This window comes from Gadus morhua, chromosome 17 (assembly GCF_902167405.1).
Source record: "Gadus morhua chromosome 17, gadMor3.0, whole genome shotgun sequence".
In the NCBI taxonomy this organism is placed as follows: Eukaryota; Metazoa; Chordata; class Actinopteri; order Gadiformes; family Gadidae; genus Gadus; species Gadus morhua.
Genome location: NC_044064.1, coordinates 19963005 through 19983004, shown reverse-complemented (window position 1 = coordinate 19983004; position 20000 = coordinate 19963005). Strand labels below are relative to the sequence as shown.

At 45.5% G+C, this 20000-nt stretch overlaps 2 protein-coding genes across 2 annotated transcripts in view; both read right to left on the bottom strand.

The window, feature by feature from the left end:
• zgc:194930 (collagen alpha-1(I) chain) overlaps positions 1–2551 on the bottom strand; it is a 22159-nt gene extending 19608 nt beyond the window's left edge. The window contains exon 1 of the mRNA XM_030338624.1: positions 2295–2551. The gene's annotated coding sequence lies outside the window, so the exon portion shown is untranslated. The remainder of the gene's footprint in view (positions 1–2294) is intronic.
• Positions 2552–13386: 10835 nt separating this feature from the next.
• Positions 13387–20000, bottom strand: part of nwd2 (NACHT and WD repeat domain containing 2) — a 55482-nt gene continuing 48868 nt past the window's right edge. The window contains exon 8 of the mRNA XM_030338810.1: positions 13387–19363. Within this exon, the coding sequence (XP_030194670.1) occupies positions 15467–19363 (3897 nt within the window). The 3' untranslated portion in view covers positions 13387–15466. The remainder of the gene's footprint in view (positions 19364–20000) is intronic.

Sequence of the window (20000 nt, the reverse complement as noted above, 5' to 3'; positions counted from 1 at the left end):
GAACAGAACTACAGAACTGAACTACAGAACTGAACTACAGGACAGAACCACAGAACTACAGAACAGAACCACAGAACTACAGAACAGAACCACAGAACTACAGAACAGATCTACAAAACGACAGAACAGAACTACAGAACGACAGAACTGAACTACAGAACTGAACTACAGAACTGAACAACAGAACTGAACTACAGAACTGAACCACAGAACTGAATCACAGAACTGAACCACAGAACTGAACAACAGAACTGAACTACAGAACTGAACCACAGAACTGAACCACAGAACTGAACTACAGAACTGAACTACAGATCTGAACTACAGAACTGAACTACAGAACTGAACTACAGAACTGAACCACAGAACTGAACTACAGAACTGAACTACAGAACTGAACTACAGAACAGAACCACAGAACTACAGAACAAATCCACACAACTACAGAACAGAACCACAGAACTACGGAACAGAACTACAAAACTACAGAACAGAACTACAGAACTACAGAACAGAACTACAGAACAGAACTACAGAACAGAACTACAGAACTGAACTACAAAACAGAACTAAAGAACTGAACTACAGAACAGAACTACAGAACAGAACTACAGAACAGAACTACAGAACTGAACTACAAAACAGAACTAAAGAACTGAACTACAGAACTGAACCACAGAACTGAACAGAACTGAACAACAGAACTGAACCACAGAACTGAACCACAGAACTGAACCACCGAACTGAACTACCGAACTGAACTACCGAACTGAACTACAGAACTGAACTACAGAACTGAACTACAGAACTACATAACTGAACTACAGAACTGAACTACAGCCAAATTGACTTCGAGCTAAGAAGGTGAGGCCATCACAGACTGGGACCTCCTGAAAAGCACAAACAACAACAACCACAAAACAATAAGTCAGTGATGAGTGAATCAGTGAAGTTACCAGAGTGCCAACAGGCACCAATACTACATGAAGTAAATGCAACAACTTGAGACCACAACCTGACTTTACACTAAAATGTTACGTCATTGTAAGACTCAACCCTTCTGAAAGTTTTGGTGGCTATGAAGTGCCTATTTTTCTCTGCACACTTATCCACTGGTACTGACAGGCTGGTATTTCCATACTGCAAATATTGAACCCTTACATCAATATATATTGGAGCTTCAAGTCAAACTAAAGGGAAGGTATGGACATGAGGTGAAGGACATTTGCCTCGCTCTGCCACAGGCAAAACTTTGACCAATGGAACATCATTTAATATGCCTATATAAAATCGTTTTAATAGAACAAACACACACACACACACACACACACACACACACACACACACACACACACACACACACACACACACACACACACACACACACACACACACACACACACGCATAGACAACACACAGCATATCTCTGATGTTGACATGTATACACTGTAGCCTGCGATGTCAATGACATCATGTACTCAAACATTTACCGTTGGAGGAGCTTTGGCTTTGTGCTGTGGTCAACCTAAAATGAATTGTCCTGTCAGTAATGGGATGATTACAGGCCCCACATAGTGAATAAAGCCTATTATTTTTAAATACATATTCATATTCATAACTTGAAATGTTTGATATGACAGAATGATTGAATGACCATTAGGAATGTATATAAGCATCTGCACAAAATCTAAAATGAAAGACATACACCCTAAACCAAGTGGTACCTACTGACTTAATACAAAAGCCATTCCCCTATAATAATTAACTTCTAGTTGAAGAAGCCCAATAGCATATAATCAAAGTGTTTTCGTTTTTTATCATTGAACATATATTTTACCATTTTAAATAAATTGGTCATAACGATGATGAATAGCATGCATGCACAGTTTGATGTTTATAAATTAAGCTTTAGACAGCATGTTGCCTCGCTCCCTGCAGAGGAGGGCTGTCTACCTGACTACCTGTCTACCTGACTACCTGTCTACCTGACTACCTGTCTACCTGTCCCCCTGACTACCTGTCCACCTGACTACCTGTCTACCTGACTACCTGATTACCTGACTTTCTACATGTCTACCTGCCATATGGCAGCACACAGCGGCGTTCTGCCGTTATAAAGCCTGTAGGAATATACGGTAACACTCAAGAATATATATGTTTTGCCAGAGAGAGAGAGAGAGAGAGAGAGAGAGAGAGAGAGAGAGAGAGAGAGAGAGAGAGAGAGAGAGAGAGAGAGAGAGAGAGAGAGAGAGAGAGAGAGAGAGAGAGAGAGAGAGACCCTTATTAAACCTACCTGTTGCGCTAAACGAAGGTGTGGCCCGCTGCCCTAGGCATCAAGAGTCCCGGGAATAACGTGAGTGGTCATTAAAATTCGATGATATTCCGTTACAGATGTTGAAACAAACAGAAGAAAGAAGTTATTCACAGTGAATAACTTCATGGTCCCTCAGTAGAAGTAGACTGCTGGATTCAGCGGGTTTGTTGTGGTGCGTCGCTGTGATAGAGCCGTCCCCCACCCGTGACTCCTGGTCCCATGTCTCCACCAGGGTGTTTGAATGAGCCTCTAGGATCCAAGGGTCCGAGCGTACAGTGGGCGGCACCACTTCTTTCACTCCCAATCGGTGATTGGTTGGTAGCGTGGAGAGGTACCGCCCCCCTGGAAGGTCTGAGCTGGAATTAGAGCTCCCCCCTCCCCCCCGCAACGATGACGATTACATCCGAAATCGGGAGTCCCAATTGTTTCTGCATAAAAGCATTACTTAAAGTTGTATAATTCTATTTGAAAGGAAATGATTGTATTATTTTCATATAAATTAATAGAAAAATTGTTTCTCTTTTTAAAATGTGATTGATATAGAATATTTGAGTGCCAGTTGTTGAGAAATAACTGGTACAGAAGAGATTGTATTCAATCTGTCAAAGAGTGTTGAAGATAGCTTCCTGTCCTCGACCAGTGTTGACAGAGTAAGTAGGCCTACTGTAGCTATATGAATTGGAAACATTCAGTCCTGAGTTTAAACTAGTCAAGCAGCTTCTGTCTTGTCTGCCGGATTCTACTGGTCGGAAGTCAAGAAGATGAGTGTGTGTGTGTGTGTGTGTGTGTGTGTGTGTGTGTGTGTGTGTGTGTGTGTGTGTGTGTGTGTGTGTGTGTGTGTGTGTGTTGTGTATGTGTGTCTGTGTGTGTGTGTGTGTGTGTGTGTGTGTGTGTGTGTGTGTGTGTGTGTGTGTGTGTGTGTGTGTGTGTGTGAGTGTGTTCATGCCTCTGTGTGTTAATATGATATTTTGTGTTGCTAATAAGAAGAGTTTCCAGAAGCATTTCCAAGGCCGAGGACGGTCAGCGGCTGGTCACGATCCTTCACACATTGAGAGGGTGATCATGGTCATGTATTCATGACCATGACCCCTGAAACATCCTTTCCCCTGAGGCACAATGTCTACTTCTCTCCTCCGAGGGAAACTTAAGAGCGTGACTGACTGCAGCAGTGGACTCACCATGCATAACATAACCCTTCAAACTATCACGAGACCTGTCAACTGGTGGGGGGACATGACAGGCTGTCTCTACACCTTCAAATACCTTTTTAAGTCAAGTCAACTTTATTCATACCGCGCATTTCAGACACGGGCAGACTCACTGTGCTCCACGTGAAATCATGTCATAGATTATATAAAGCGGGAATTCAAAGAGAGCACAAAATACATTTATTCTGCTTAGCAGGAAGCGAAGATGAACATGTAAACAACCCGTTTTTTAACTTTGAATAAGAGTAGTCCGAGCTGGAGCAAGGCTCAGTCATTCAGGAGTTTCTTTCTGAATGCTGCTCTTCAATGTTTGGTTTTGACTCGAATGTACCCTGGCCCTAAACCGTTGAGTAATTTCTAGGAGAGCAGCAGTGTTGTGAAATCGATCCTCTGACATACACAGAGCCAACGCAGGGATTTGAGGATTTGTACGATGTGTTGAAATGTGTTGGTCTTTGTTCGAATTCTAGCCGCGGCATTCTGAACAAGCTGTAGCAGCTAAGAGCCTTTTCTCAAAATCCTGTAAAGAGACCATTACAATAATCAAACCTAATAGTAATTAAAACATGCACCAATTTTTCTAAGTCTTGTTTTGACAGGTTTGCTCTTAGTCTTGTTATGTCTTTTCAGATTGTATCACTGACTTGATGAGGCTCTTGAAATTCAGATCTGAATCCATTATAATATCAATATTTGTGTGTTGTGTGTCAGGCAGACTATAGAGGGAGCCTCTCTCTATAGACAGACTCTCTCTATAGACTGACTCTCTATAGACAGACTCTCTATAGACAGACTCTCTCTATAGACAGACTCTCTCTATAGACAGACTCTCTATAGACAGACTCTCTGTAGACAGACTCTCTCTATAGACAGACTCTCTCTATAGACAGACTCTCTATAGACAGACTCTCTGTAGACAGACTCTCACTATAGACAGACTCTCTCTAAAGACAGACTCTCTCTATAGACAGACTCTCTCTATAGACAGACTCTCTCTAAAGACAGACTCTCTCTATAGACAGACTCTCTCTATAGAGAGAGTCTCTATAGACAGACTCTCTATAGACAGACTCTCTCTAAAGACAGACTCTCTCTATAGACAGACTCTCTCTAGACAGACTCTCTCTATAGACAGACTCTCTATAGACAGACTCTCTCTATAGACAGACTCTCTATAGAGAGACTCTCTATAGATGGACTCTCTATAGACAGACTCTCTCTATAGACAGACTCTCTATAGGCAGACTCTCTCTATAGACAGACTCTCTTTATAGACAGACTCTCTCTATAGACAGACTCTCTCTATAGACATACTCTCTCTATATACAGACTCTCTCAATAGACAGACTCTCTCTATAGAGAGACTCTCTATAGACGGACTCTCTATAGACAGACTCTCTCTATAGACAGACTCTCTCTATAGACAGACTCTCCCTATAGACAGACTCTCTCTATAGACAGACTCTCTATAGACAGACTCTCTATATAGACAGACTCTCTTTATAGACAGACTCTCTCTATAGACAGACTCTCTCTGTAGACAGACTCTCTCTCTAGACAGACTCCCTCTATAGAGAGAGCCTCTCTCTATAGACAGACTCTCTCTATAGACAGACTCTCTAGTCTCTATAGACAGACTCTCTCTATAGAGAGAGCCTCTCTCTATAGAGAGATGTGGAATGTCTCTGTCTATAGAGAGAGGCTCTCTATAGACAGAGCCTCTCTCCATAGAAGGAGGCTCTCTTTATAGACTGATGGAGGTGAGGTTTGTTTTCCCACACCGTGCTCTTATCGGACCGGTACAGAGGCAGCATTTCTCCAGGGTGCGTTTTGCTTATCAGAAAGTGTTTTAACCTGTTCAATGACATATATATGATATTCAACATTTTGAAATGAGGTTAAGTTTCCAGATGATCAGCAGAACTTGAGGGTGAGGGGTGGGAGCATTGAGGTGTCTTTCTTAAAAGAGTGCACTGGAATTCTCAGTGATGTACCGTTTTTAACAGCATTTGAGCTGACTTGTGTGTCAGGATAAAGAATATATCAACGAAAACACAGAAATGGTCTGATAGGGAAGGCTCTATCAGTCAATAAGTCTACATCGAAAAAATATAATTTCAAAGGTTCTTATCAAGAAAAGGTTTCAGGGTCTACACTGTGCGTGCAATTATCTGTTTCCTGGCCTCTGAACAACCACGTTCTCTGCGGGAACAGAACAAACCTAATTGAGTTGTTTTGTGTTGCCGCTGTCCGTTTGGTCACAGAGGAGACGAGCTGGTCTGGAGTTTCGTGTCCTGTATATTTTAAAGGGGAGGGAGTGTAGATTTCCTTAGAGTGGGGAGTTGGACGGGTGATTTATATTCAACCCTCCTGCATACGCTATACTGAGGAGAGCAGGGAGATGCAAAGACAAAAGTCAGAAACAGCTTTGATTTAGCACACTGAGATGGCCATCGGATAAGGCTTTAAAATCCTATGAATAGAAAGTATGCAAAGTTAATGAAGTTCCTTTATGAATAATAATAATAATGATGGTAATAATATTCCATTATAACACATTCATTCATGCGTGCAGTAATGAGCACATTAGAACAGTAGCACCTAAATCACAATGCAGGATGCATGATTTCATGCAGCGCCCTTGAATGTAAAACAAAGCACTTCTTGGAATGATGAACCAAACATAGATCTATTATATTAGAAGCAGCTCAACCCTTTATATCTCACCAGAGAGCAGCTGCTAGCACGCCACTCTTGGCTGGGATTCAGCTCGGTACATTGTCTGGTCAACAAAGCATCAGCTTTCAGACGTCACATATCAATGACTGCCCTCACGCTCAGACGGCGCTGACATGGCACGGGGGAACACCACCACAACCAGCTATGAAGCTACTGTAGGTCCCTGTGGCTCTGCCCTCTAGGGTGCCAGCAGCCCTTATGAGCGTGTGTGGACAGCTGGACGGCGTCTTTTGAGTTGGAGGCTTCGACTCTGAGGTGTGATGGAAGAGATCAGAATGTGGAGAGGAAGAGGAGGATGATGATGATGATGAACATTCTCCGTCACAATATTCTTGGACATTGCACATATTGTTGTTAAACCTAGAACTGTGCACATACCATGGCCATTTTGCACGTTCCTCCACAACTGTACAACTGCTTTTATTTTTAAATTCCGACATCTTTAGTGCATTTTTTATTCTTTCTATATTCTGTATGTTTCCGATGTATTTGTAACAATGTTTATTGCTTTAATCGACCTCGGTGGCTCGACGGTCCCCGGTGGTCCCCTCCGGTCCAAGGCCCCAGGGGGGGAGGTGTACACCGGTTCATCGTGTGGAGACGGCTGGTCTTACCCGTGCACACTGATCACTCAACATGCAGCAGGTGTTTAGCCTCCCCAGACCCAGAGTCTAGTCGGACTGGGCCAGCTGAGGCTGCTTCAACCAGCCATCCTCCACACACTCCACATGAGTGGGTCTTAATGTAAATGTTTCAATGTTTTAGCAGTACTGCATACACCGGACTCCTTCAGGTCCGTGAACAGCTTCTACACTTTATGATGCAAAGTGTAGACCTGAAGTTCATTCACCATGCTAGGAATCTATGGTGTCATGATCGCCATCATCATCATCATCCTCTTCCTCTCCATGAAATGACATATCCCCGGGCATTCATAGTTTAAGCATCCCACTCAAAAGAGCAGTCCTCCTGTGGAGTATTTTCAATGAGCTCTTACACAAACACACACACACACACACACACACACACACACACACACACACACACACGCTCACACGCACGCACGCACGCACGCACGCACGCACGCACGCACGCACACACACACACACACACACACACACACACACACACACACACACACACACACACACACACACACACACCACTGGAGGTGGAGAGAGGCAGTGTACTCAAGGAGACACCAGAAGTTCTAAAAAAAAACATGCCAGGGGGGGATTCCCTCCCAACAACTACAAACAACATAATCATTTGACTTGTATCCTCGACCAGCCCGCCATGTCCTTATGAGACCTTGTGTTGTCGTGCATTTGCATCGCATTTCCTACTCATCATTGTGTCCGTGAACCAGGCTTCTTCTCCTGTCGGAAAAAACACAATGGCGGCCCTGCTTTGAATAGGTCAACAGGTCTATATGAATGTGAGCTTTGTCTCCGGGGCGACCGAACGGACCAATCAATGCCATTCGGCCTTTTGTAAACATTCCACATTTTGGTCAAGGGCTTTTACATGCACAAACACGGAGCAGGTGTGTTGACCGCAGAGCGAGACACTGGTTACTCATTTCAAATATATATAGGTAACTGGGGTTGGAAAGATAAACCTGCGGTATTTAGATTCAGACTCGTCTTTGATCTGTTTTACTTTTGCATATAGATTGATTGACAGAAGGATAGCCGAATAGACAGACAGATAGATAGATAAATAGATTTAAATGAATGTAATGTTTGATGTTACCATTCATTTTTGTAGTTGCTCAGATCTTTATTATGCTTTGAATGTTCTCAGCATGTCTTTGGATAAGTGTTGAAATGACTAAATGTAAATGTAAATAGATAGATAGATCGCTTATATAGACACAGAGTGATTGGCACATGCAGCCTGTCAGAACAGAGCCCACAGGTTGAGAGAGGGGGGGGGGGGGGGGGGGGAACGGAGCCCACAGGTTGAGAGAAGGCGGGGGGGGGGGGGGGGAACGGAGCCCACAGGTTGAGAGAGGGCGGGGGGGGGGGGGGTGGCACAGGTTGAGAGAGGGTGGGGGGGGGGGGGTGAACGGAGCCCACAGGTTGAGAGAGGGGGGGGGGGGGGAACGGAGCCCACAGGTTGAGAGAGGGGGGGGGGGGGGGGGGGAACGGAGCCCACAGGTTGAGAGAAGGCGGGGGGGGGGGGGGGTGAACGGAGCCCACAGGTTGAGAGAGGGCGGGGGGGGGGGGGGGGCACAGGTTGAGAGAGGGCGGGGGGGGGGGGGGGCACAGGTTGAGAGAGGGCGGGGGGGGGGGCGGTTCGTCGCCGACTCCCAGGGTTTGTTATTCTAGCTTAAGCAAACAGCAGGACGAGTCGTACTGCACCGAGCTACTGCACACACGCCGCAGGCCACGTGGCCTCCATCAGGTCCTCTCCCCCTCCCTCTTCATTACAGGTGGACGCCAGGGCCCGCCGGGGCCCCCCCTACCGGACGGCCCCCCTACCGGACGGCCCCCCTACCGGACGCCCCCCCCCTACCGGACGGCCCCCCTACCGGACGGCCCCCCTACCGGACGCCCCCCCCCTACCGGACGGCCCCCCTACCGGACGCCCCCCCCCTACCGGACGGCCCCCCTACCGGACGGCCCCCCTACCGGACGCCCCCCCCCTACCGGACGGCCCCCCTACCGGACGCCCCCCCCCTACCGGACGGCCCCCCTACCGGACGGCCCCCCCCCTGTGTCTATGTGTGTGTGAGCTGTGTGTGTCTATGTGTGTGTGAGCTGTGTGTCTATGTGTGTGAGCTGTGTGTCTATGTGTGTGAGCTGTGTGTCTATGTGTGTGAGCTGTGTGTCTATGTGTGTGAGCTGTGTGTCTATGTGTGTGTGTGCCGTGTGTCTATGTGTGTGAGCTGTGTGTGTCGATGTGTGTGTGCCGTGTGTCTATGTGTGTGTGAGCTGTGTGTCTATGTGTGTGAGCTGTGTGTGTCTATGTGTGTGTGCTGTGTGTCTATGTGTGTGTGTGCCGTGTGTCTATGTGTGTGTGTGCCGTGTGTCTATGTGTGTGTGAGCTGTGTGTCTATGTGTGTGAGCTCTGTGTCTATGTGTGTGAGCTGTGTGAGTCTATGTGTGTGAGCTGTGTGTCTATGTGTGTGTGTGCCGTGTGTCTATGTGTGTGAGCTGTGTGTGTCGATGTGTGTGTGCCGTGTGTCTATGTGTGTGTGAGCTGTGTGTCTATGTGTGTGAGCTGTGTGTGTCTATGTGTGTGTGCTGTGTGTCTATGTGTGTGCTGTGTGTCTATGTGTGTGAGCTGTGAGCTGTGTGTCTATGTGTGTGTGTGTGCTGTGTGCCTATGTGAGTGTGCTGTGTGTGTCTATGTGTGTGTGCCGTGTGTCTATGTGGGTGAGCTTGGTGGGAACTCCAGGTGATCTGGACAGGTCTAATTATAATGACATTGTCAGCCGGTGTTGGGGAAATATCCACCGCGCTTGTCTGGTTGTTCCACCGGAAGAGCAATTACTGGGCCATCAACCCGTCCCCCACAGCTCCTCCTCCCAACACCACCGCGGGGGTGTGTGTGTGTGTGTGTGTGTGTGTGTGTGTGTGTGTGTGTGTGTGTCTCAATATGAGGCTGTCAACAGCGGCACTCTGTGGATTAGCCTTGTGCTTATCCCGGAGGAGAAGCACACACACGCACATTGACACGCATAAACACGCACCCACACACACACGCACCCACACACACACACACACACACACGCACGCACGCACACACACGCACACACACACACACACACACACACACACACACACACACACACACACACACACACACACACACACACACACACACACACACACACACATGCGTACAGTCCATTTGAGATACATGTCATTAATGCGGGGATACTGGTTGATTATCTTGCTCTTGGATGCCAGGAGATAGTATGGAGTACCAAACTGAGAACCTTTGGGCTGGGAATCCATAACACCCTAACCACCATCAGACCCGTCCTGTTAGAACTGTAGCAACGTTATGTGTGAGTAATGTAGCAACGTTATGTTAAAGCTGAAGTAACGTTATGTTTGTGCTGTAGTAACGTTGTGTTAGTGCTGTAGTAACGTTATGTTAGTGTTGTAGCAACGTTATGTTAGAGATGAAGTAACGTTATGTTAGTGCTGTAGCGACGTTATGTTAATGCTGTAGTAACGTTATGTTAGTGCTGTAGTAACGTTATGTTAGAGCTGTAGCAACGTTATGTTAGTGTTGTAGTAACGTTATGTAAGTGTTGTAGCAACGTTATGCTAGAGATGAAGTAACGTTATGTTAGAGCTGAAGGAACGTTATGTGTGAGTAATGGAGTAACGTTATGTTAGAGCTGAAGTAACGTTATGTTAGTGCTGTAGTAACGTTATGTTAAAGCTGAAGTAACGTTATGTTAGAGCTGAAGTAACGTTATGTTAGTGCTGTAGTAACGTAATGTTAGAGCTGTAGGAACGTTATGTTAGTGCTGTAGTAACGTTGTGTTAGTGCTGTAATAATATTGTGTTAGAGCTGTAGTAACGTTATGTTAGTGCTGTATTAACGTTATGTTACTGCTGTAGTAACGTTAGGTTAAAGCTGAAGTAACGTTATGTTAGAGCTGAAGTAACGTTATGTTAGTGCTGTAGTAACGTTATGTTAGAGCTGAAGGAACGTTATGTTAGTGCTGTTGTAACGTTGTGTTAGTGCTGTAATAATATTGTGTTAGAGCTGTAGTAACGTTATGTTAGTGCTGTATTAACGTTATGTTAGTGCTGTAGTAACGTTATGTTAGAGCTGTATTAACGTTATGTTAGAGCTGTAGTAACGTTATGTGTTAGAGCTGAAGTAACGTATGTGTGAGTAATGTAGTAACGTTGTGTTAGAGCTGTAGTAACGTTATGTTAGTGATGTAGTAACGTTATGTTAGTGCTGTATTAACGTTATGTTAGTGCTGTAGTAACGTTATGTTAGTGCTGTAGTAACATTATGTTAGTGATGTAGTAACGTTATGTTAGTGCTGTATTAACGTTATGTTAGTGCTGTAGTAACGTTATGTTAGTGCTGTAGTAACATTATGTTAGTGATGTAGTAACGTTATGTTAGTGCTGTAGTAACGTTTTGTTAGTGATGTAGTAACGTTATGTTAGTGCTGTATTAACGTTATGTTAGTGCTGTAGTAACGTTATGTTAGTGCTGTAGTAACGTTATGTTAGTGATGTAGTAACGTTGTGTTAGTGCCATGGTAATGTTTTGTTGGTGCTGCATTAACGTTATGTTAGTGCCATAGCAATGTTATGTTGGTGCTGCATTAACGTTATGTTAGTGCCGTAGTAACGTTATGTTGGTGCCCTAGCATCGTTAAGTTAGTGCCCTAGTACCGTTGTGTTGGTGCCGTAGTAACGTTATGTCGGTGCCGTAGTAACGTTATGTCAGTGCCGTAGTAACGTTATGTTAGTGCCGTAGTAACGTTATGTTGGTGCCGTAGTAACGTTATGTTAGTGCTGTAGTAACGTTATGTTAGTGCTGTAGTAACGTTATGTTAGTGCTGTAGTAACATTATGTTAGTGCCCTAGTACCGTTATGTTGGTGCCGTTGTAACGTTATGTTGGTGCCGTAGTAACGTTATGTTACTGCTGTAGTAACGTTATGTTAGGGCTGTAGTGACGTTATGTTGGTGCCGTAGTAACGTTATGTTAGAGCTGTAGTAACGTTATGTTAGTGCTGTAGTAACGTTATGTTAGTGCTGCAGTAACGTTATGTTAGGGCCGTAGTAACGTTATGTTGGTGCCGAAGCAACGTTATGTTGGTGCCGTAGTGTTATGTTAGTGCCGTAGTTTTATGTAAGTGCCGTAGTAACGTTATGTTAGTGCCGTAGTAACGTTATGTTGGTGCCGTAGTAACGTTATGTTGATGCCCTAGTAACGTTGTGTTAAAGCTGTAGTAACGTTATATTAGTGCTGTAGTAACGTTATGTTGGTGCCGTAGTAACGTTATGTTAGTGCCGTAGTAACGTTATGTTGGTGCCGTAGTAACGTTATGTTAGTGCCGTAGTAACGTTATGTTGGTGCCGTAGTAACGTTATGTTAGTGCCGTAGTAACGTTATGTTGGTGCCGTAGTAACGTTATGTTAGTGCTGTAGAAACGTTATGTTAGTGCCGTAGTAACGTTATGTTGGTGCCCTAGTAACGTTATGTTAGGGCTGTAGTAACGTTATGTTAGTGCCGTAGTAACGTTATGTTGGTGCCGTAGTAACGTTATGTCAGTGCCGTAGTAACGTTATGTTAGTGCCGTAGTAACGTTATGTTGGTGCCGTAGTAACGTTATGTTAGTGCTGTAGTAACGTTATGTTAGTGCTGTAGTAACGTTATGTTAGTGCTGTAGTAACATTATGTTAGTGCTGCTGTAACGTTATGTTAGTGCCGTAGTAACGTTATGTTGGTGCCGTAGTAACGTTATGTTGGTGCTGGAGTAACGTTATGTTAGTGCTGTAGTAACATTATGTTAGTGCTGCTGTAACGTTATGTTAGTGCCGTAGTAACGTTATGTTGGTGCCGTAGTAACGTTACGTTGGTGCTGGAGTAACGTTAATGTTAGTGCTGTAGTAACGTTATGTTGGTGCTGGAGTAACGTTAATGTTAGTGCTGTAGTAACGTTATGTTGGTGCCGTAGTAACGTTATGTTAGTGCTGTAGTAACGTTATGTTGGTGCTGAGGTAACGTTATGTTAGTGCTGTAGTAACCTTATGTTGGTACTGTAGTAACGTTATGTTAATGCTGTAGTAACGTTATGTTGGTGCTGAGGTAACGTTGTTAGTGTTGTAGTAATGTTATGTAAGTGCTGCAGTAACGTTTTGGTAGTGCTGTTGTAACGTTATGTGTTAGTTATTTATTTTCCAAAAAATAAATCAGTATTATCAGAAGGGCCGTTTTGTAGGAGTAAATCCACTCCATATAAAGGATGTTCAGAGACGAATGAGCCCGGAGGGGAGACTAGACAAAAGTACAAGGTCAAAGGTCAGCTACGGTGCCCACACGCTGACTCAGCATGGCCAGGGGTTGTCCACTGTGCCTTGCTCACAGGCTCTGTTGTTAGCAGGCTCTACAATCAGGCAAGTCCTGGAGGCAAGGAAATTAACCATTTTATTACGTTAAAAGGCTTCATACAAACAATGCATACACACTAGTTCATATTGCTTTGTAACTACGTTTTTCATTTCTGTCAGAATTCCAGTTAAACAACTTTGTAACAAAATGTAGGTACAACATTTATGAAAATATAAATCTCTAAACAGGTAGATCAGTCTGGACAATACAAAGAATACTATAGAAACATTCATTACCAGTATGTCAACCAGGAGTCGCAAACATTGAAGTTATAAAGTCATTCAAGTTACATAACATACAGTAATAGCGTGACTTTCGTATGGACACATTCAAATATACTCTTCAGTTGGCATTCCAATATATTTTATGGTGACTCAGATAAACTTATCACTTATCATATTTGTTTTAAACTTCACCACGCGGTGACACTGAGACAGGCCTTCAAAGCAAATCCAACATCCGTCAACCAATCAAAACACGAAACTTAAAAGACAACTTTGGCAAATACGTGGAATGATATTTCTCAATTTATAAAATGAGGATTTTGAAAATGAATTAAGTCGTTTTAAAGCTCAATAATGCTACAGTTCTCAAAAGATCAAAAGTGGGCCAGAGGAAACAACAGAGGTAAGCGTACAATATAAGACAGATTAGCCCTTTAACATTACATGTAAAAGTGCGACAGGTTCAGATTTTTTTGTGATTTCATATCCTTGATGGGAGAAGTTTCGTTTTTTATATATGAATAGGAACTCGTAATGTATGATGATGAATATTTATCGATGTAGAACTAAACCACCAAAACAAGCTAGCAAACATGCTAGTACTAGCAAGATACAGCTCCAGCGATCATGACCAACTCCACAAATGTTGTCACAATAAACCTTTATTTGAGCATTTTTTTCATGCCAATTCATGACATTTTAAGTGCTTATTTCTACACATGTGGATGTTTAAAGCTGTCGATGTAGTAAGTGTGTGTGTGTCTGTGTGTAAGAGAGAGAGAGAGAGCCTTTTATCACTTCACACTTTTTTTCTAGATCATTTTCTATTTCATGTGATGTTAAAGTCTACATAAAGTCAACTTTTTGTGACTGATTTAATGGATTGTGGCTAAGATATATAAGACAATAATCGGACTTCTTCTACTTAATATGTTTAAGACCAAGCCCAACTCAACGCTTGTTCTAAAGTAAGAACACTGGTTATATGCATATGTAGTATGCTCTGTAAACTCTACCATACGGTTATTCATAGCCTTGGAAAATGCAGGTACCTCCACTTTCATATGTAAATGTAAGCAAATAATTCATCGATAATGATCATAGGAAAAAAAATCCATTGACACAATTGGAATAATTTTTCAATATAATGATCATTTCGGTTATAATTTTACCATGATGAACCATGTATTTTGTTCTGTGTAGGTTTTGTGTATGTTGTGTTTACAAATTCCCTGCATTTTCATAATTCTTGTAATCTAATATGCACATAATATCACATTTGTATTCCAGGCACTCACTTTGATTGCATTAAGCACAACATAACAATTTTAAGGAGTTGCACAAAACTGCAGCAGCCATTAAAAGATATGTACAAGTATTCATTGTTCTTCTTTTTTTACCATACCAACTGATGTAAATACAAACATACAAACTTAAATATACCTGTGGTTACCACATTATGGCTTAATGTGCACAATGTGAACTAGATCAAAATGTTCAAAGTAGAATGGTGGAATTCACTGGAATGGCTTTGGACATGTTTAGCCACGACATTTGAATCATAACTTCAAATGCTGAAAGGGCACAAAATGGCAAACGAATACCACAAACAATATATTTTTTTTTCAAAAGATACAAACAAAAAACCCCAAGATTTAATTGAACAGTCTTCAAGTGTAACACATAAAATAATATAATTACATCAAGTTGGAAGTCAAGCAATATATGACAAATGCAGCGGTAATTGTGTTCAACCTAGAAACTACCCAGCGGGCTGAAAATCTGCAGCGGACATACTTGGCTGTAAACAGGGAACCCTACAACTCCATCGACCTTCACATTAATCACATCCCTCGCCATTAACCATCTCTTCACTGCAGCAACTCGCTCTTCTTGGAGGGAGCTATGGTCTCGGCCTCGCCAGAGTCTGACACGTTGATAGGACTGTCCCTCGAGAAGATCTCTGTGGACTCCCTCCAGATGCAGTCAGCGATCGTCTTAAAAGAGTGGTTTCCGCACTTGGGGCGCACTTTCTGCGAGGCGTTGTTGACTATCTGTCGGCTGTTAGAGGTGGCGATCTTGATCTTGAGCGCAGCGTCCACACGGTCCACCACCGTGTACGTGCCAATGCTGCCGTCCTCGAAGCCGATGATTATGTTGAGCGCTCGCTGGGAAAGGCAGAGATAGGTGGGTGTCTTGTAAAGCGAACACGTGCCGATGCTTTTGCCGTCGGCCAAGCGCATCACGATCAGGTTGGAGACCACGCCAGCCTCGTCGTCTTCGTCACTGTTGTGGAAGCAGATGTACACCAGGTATCGGCCGTCTCGGGAGAGCTTCTGTCGCCATATCATGCCAGCGGCGTGGACCAGTCTCAGCTTCCCACTGTGAAGGTCCAGGACGTTGATGTTTTCGTCGCCCTTGGAGACGATACCTAATTTCCCATTGGGTGAAATCTGGAAGTCTTCTAGGTTCTTAAGGAAGTTGGTCGGCAACTGGACCCTCCTGCAGACAGATTCGTCCGCCACGCTCCAAATGAAGACGGTCTCTGTAGATGTTATGAACACCACACAATCAGGACAGTCGGGAATGAGCTTGAAGTTGATAATGGTGATGCCATCGTCGCAGACAAACTTCTTTGACACGCTGCCTGACCAGAGGCTTACGGCCAGGAGTTTGTTCTTCGTTGTTCCCACAAGGAAAGTGTTGGCAGTGGTGATCAGTGCATTCTGGAGGGTGACTAAGATGTTGCACACCTTATGCCCGGTGGCCAACCTCCAGACCCTGGAGGCGTTCTGCTCGCAGAGGGACACAACAAACTGGTCGTTGTGGGTGATCAGGAGCTGAGATATCCTCTGCCCATTGATGCGGAAGATATTCTCTCCGGTGCCGGTTTGCCAAATGTACTGGCAGCACTTGTCATCTGAGGTAACCATGAGATCCCCTGAGGAGGTCAGGACACAGTTCTCCACGATGCCCTCGTGCTTGAAAATGGTTTCGATGAAGCCTGTGTTGAAGTTCCACTTGTGGATTGCCTCTGAACCATCCATGGTAAACACATAGTCTTCCCTGCCGGACAACTGCAGTGTCTGGATCTTCTTTCCTGTTTTATCGATGTTGGACATAGCTGTGATGATATCAATGTCCCAGACCGAGAGCACTCCGCTACTGGCTACAGAGAGCAGCAGATTGTGGTGGGTGGACTTTATTAGTTTGACAATAGCCCCCGAGATCTCAATCAAACTGGCCATGCATTGTCCACTGTCTCTCCGCCATACAAAGATGGAGGAGGTGTTCTCCATGGAGGCCACGATGCTCTGGCCGTTCTTGGAGAGAACAGCGGCCACAAAAAGCTCTGTACGTTTGGCTTTGAACTTCTCTACCATCTTCCATAGCTTGGTGTCCAGGACCTCAATGCTCATGGACTTGCAGATGAGAATCGAGCGCTGGTCCTCAGACAACTCAATGCTCACCACTTCGCTCTCATCCCCTCGGCAATCGTAATCCTCCATCAACCTTGGGTTATTGATGTCTTTGGTGTTCCAAACCGAAAGACTGCCTTCGTTGTCAACCATCACCATCTGGTTGATGGTGTCTAGAACAAGGATGGACTTGACAAAGCCCCCGGAAAACTCAGATGTCACTGTGGCTAACTTATCGCCGTTCCCTAGATGAAAGATGGTCGCACTGTTAAGGTACTGACCACAGAAGGCATACATCCCATCGGGAGAGCATTGCACACAGGTGACCTCATACCAGCAATGGAACTGGTAGAGCGGCCAACCGTAAAGCAGGTCAATTACATTGACCTCTTTGCTGGCCTCAAGCCAGGCCAAGGCATGATGGCTGGACAAGGTGAAACCATTAATGAACGCCACGTCACCAGCAACACCGCCATGCTTGGACCCCTTGATTTCAACCTCAGACAGAAGGCAGGACTTGTGATTATCATAGATGAGCAATGTGTTTTTGGTTGTGGCTACTACCAAGTACTTCTCATCCGTGGTTAGCCGGATGCCAAGCACCACAGATCTGGCCGTGTCGATCTGTCTCAGGAGTTGTCTGCTCTCCACGTCCCAGGTGCTTATGGACCCATCCTCCAATGCTACCAGAACAATGTTTGGGGCGAGGGTGGGCAGGATCTCGACGATCTGCATGTAGCTGGAGCAGAGGGGAAGTCTCTCCGGACTGTAGGTGACGTCCATTGAGGAATGCAGCGGCACAATGGAGCAGTACTTGGGGCCATCTTTGTCACACTCCAGCAGAAGGTGTCTTAGCTTTGGAAGAGAGGTGACCACCGGCAGGAGTCTTTGCTGCAGCTCGGCGGACAAAGAAGCAGGGCTCTTCATCACTTTCAACTTAACGCTACGGAGAGTAGTGGCCAAGAACTTGAGCTCCTTCTCTTGAGAGTAACTGTAGGCCAGGTCGATGTCTGTGAGGGCCTTTTCAAACTGACCAATTTTGATCATGGTGTAGAGCCAGCTGAAGTTCATGATCACCCCGAACATGAGGTCGTCTGTGCGGCCGCTCCTGCTGAGGTGGTAGACCAGCTCCGTCATCTTCCTGTGGTTGACGAAGAAGATGTCCGGCTCTAGGAGGTTGCACTGGAACACCCAAGGCTGCTCTGGGGTCTGCCTGTCATAGGAGTATTTGTCCGAGGACGTTTTCTCATGGGACGGCTGTTGGTGTGGGTTCTTGTGATGCGAAATGTTCAGGGAAGTAAAGTGGTTGTTGTCGTAGGTGAAGATCTTCTTCCTGCCTCCCGACCACGCCCCCAGGAAGTACTCTGCGAGGAGACTGTGCATCTGATGGACGTCCTCCTCGTTGCTGAGGTACAGCTTCTGAGCGATGAGGTGGAGGTGCCGGTTGGCCCAGACCATGAGCGTGACGTTTCGCACCTGCCGCTCCACCAGGTATCCCTCCAGCTCCTCTCTGATCCTGGCAATCAGGTCGTAGGAGATCCTCAGGGGGTTCTTGAGGTACGATGCCACGATGACGTCGCCGAGGACGATGTTGTCCAGTGAAAGAATGTCTTCAAGCTCCAGCTCCGTTAGCCCTGCCTTGGCCATGGTGATGTAGCCCAGCGCTCTGAAGACGAATCGCTGGCCCAGCTTGTTCTCGACAGAGTAGAAGAGCTTCTCGATGCTCTCGTGCACCGTGGAGCACAGGGACCTGTCATCCACGTCCTTGTGGGACCTCCAGTGGACCACCTCTCTGTAGATGAGGTTGACGAACATGGGTAAGGTGCACTTGGCGAGGGCCTCGTTGACGTAGATCTGCTGCCCCGACGTGACTTTCCTCCTCACCCTGAGCAGCTGCTGCTTGAGCGTCTGGCTGCAAACCTTCCGATCCCGCTGGATGAGCTCCACGTAGCGCCCTTCGTCGTGGATGAGGTGCCTGAGCTTCTGCAGGATGCCGTGCTTGTTGGGCAAGGTGGAGACCACGACGCGCACCGTCCTCGGCAGGTGGGCAGGGAACCACCACAGCTTGCGGGCCTCGTCAGCATCAGAGAGCTGCTCCAGGGCGTCCAGGATGATCACCAGCGGCCGATGGAAGGAGGCCTCGGCCAGGAGGTTGACCAGGAGCTCCCTCATCTCCTGGATCTTGGTGGGCAGGAAGTGGATCAGGCATCGGTAGTTGATGGCGATCTGCTCGCAGATACTCTGCAAGAGGGTGCGGAGGTCCATGGAGACCTGGGTGGAGCCGATGAAGCGGACGATGACCACCGGGTCAGTCTCAGGGCCCATCTCTGTCTGCAGCCAGGAGTAGGCCTGAGGGAACAGAGGCAGATAGACGCAAGGAGTGAGGACCAAGGCGGAGCTCAATGGGGACTGAATACATATTTGGTCATTTGGGTGAACAAGTAAGACCTAAGACAACATGCAAACATGTCATGGGCATAAACCGGATAGTGGATAGGGGGTTTGAAGTTAAAAGCACATTGTCGTCTATCAAATGTCATGTTATGAGGTGTAGCTCCAATTCTGGACCCATGCCAATAACGCCACAATGAGGCTGGGGCTAGAACCAGTAACCCCCTGTGTTTGGAGAATGGATGGTGTTGAGATGGCTACCCCACGCACACAGTCACTTAAAATGAATCTCATGGACCAGGCTGATGTGATTATATGCCTGAAATAAAGTGCACTTCTGTAATCTGTCTTGAACAGTCACCTTCCGTCAACACTGTCAATGTTCTAGGGCCCAATATAGAAGACACAGGAGAAAATCAAACATTCAGAATGAACATATATCCTCTCACACTTACACACGGTGTTCCCAATGAAAAAGAGGTCTGGCAACGCAGACAGAATCTCAAAGGGAAAGTAGACTCGTATAAAATTCAGAGCAAATGAGCTAACATTTGTATTCAGGGAGTGAAATGACACGGGTCACCTGCCTGCAGAG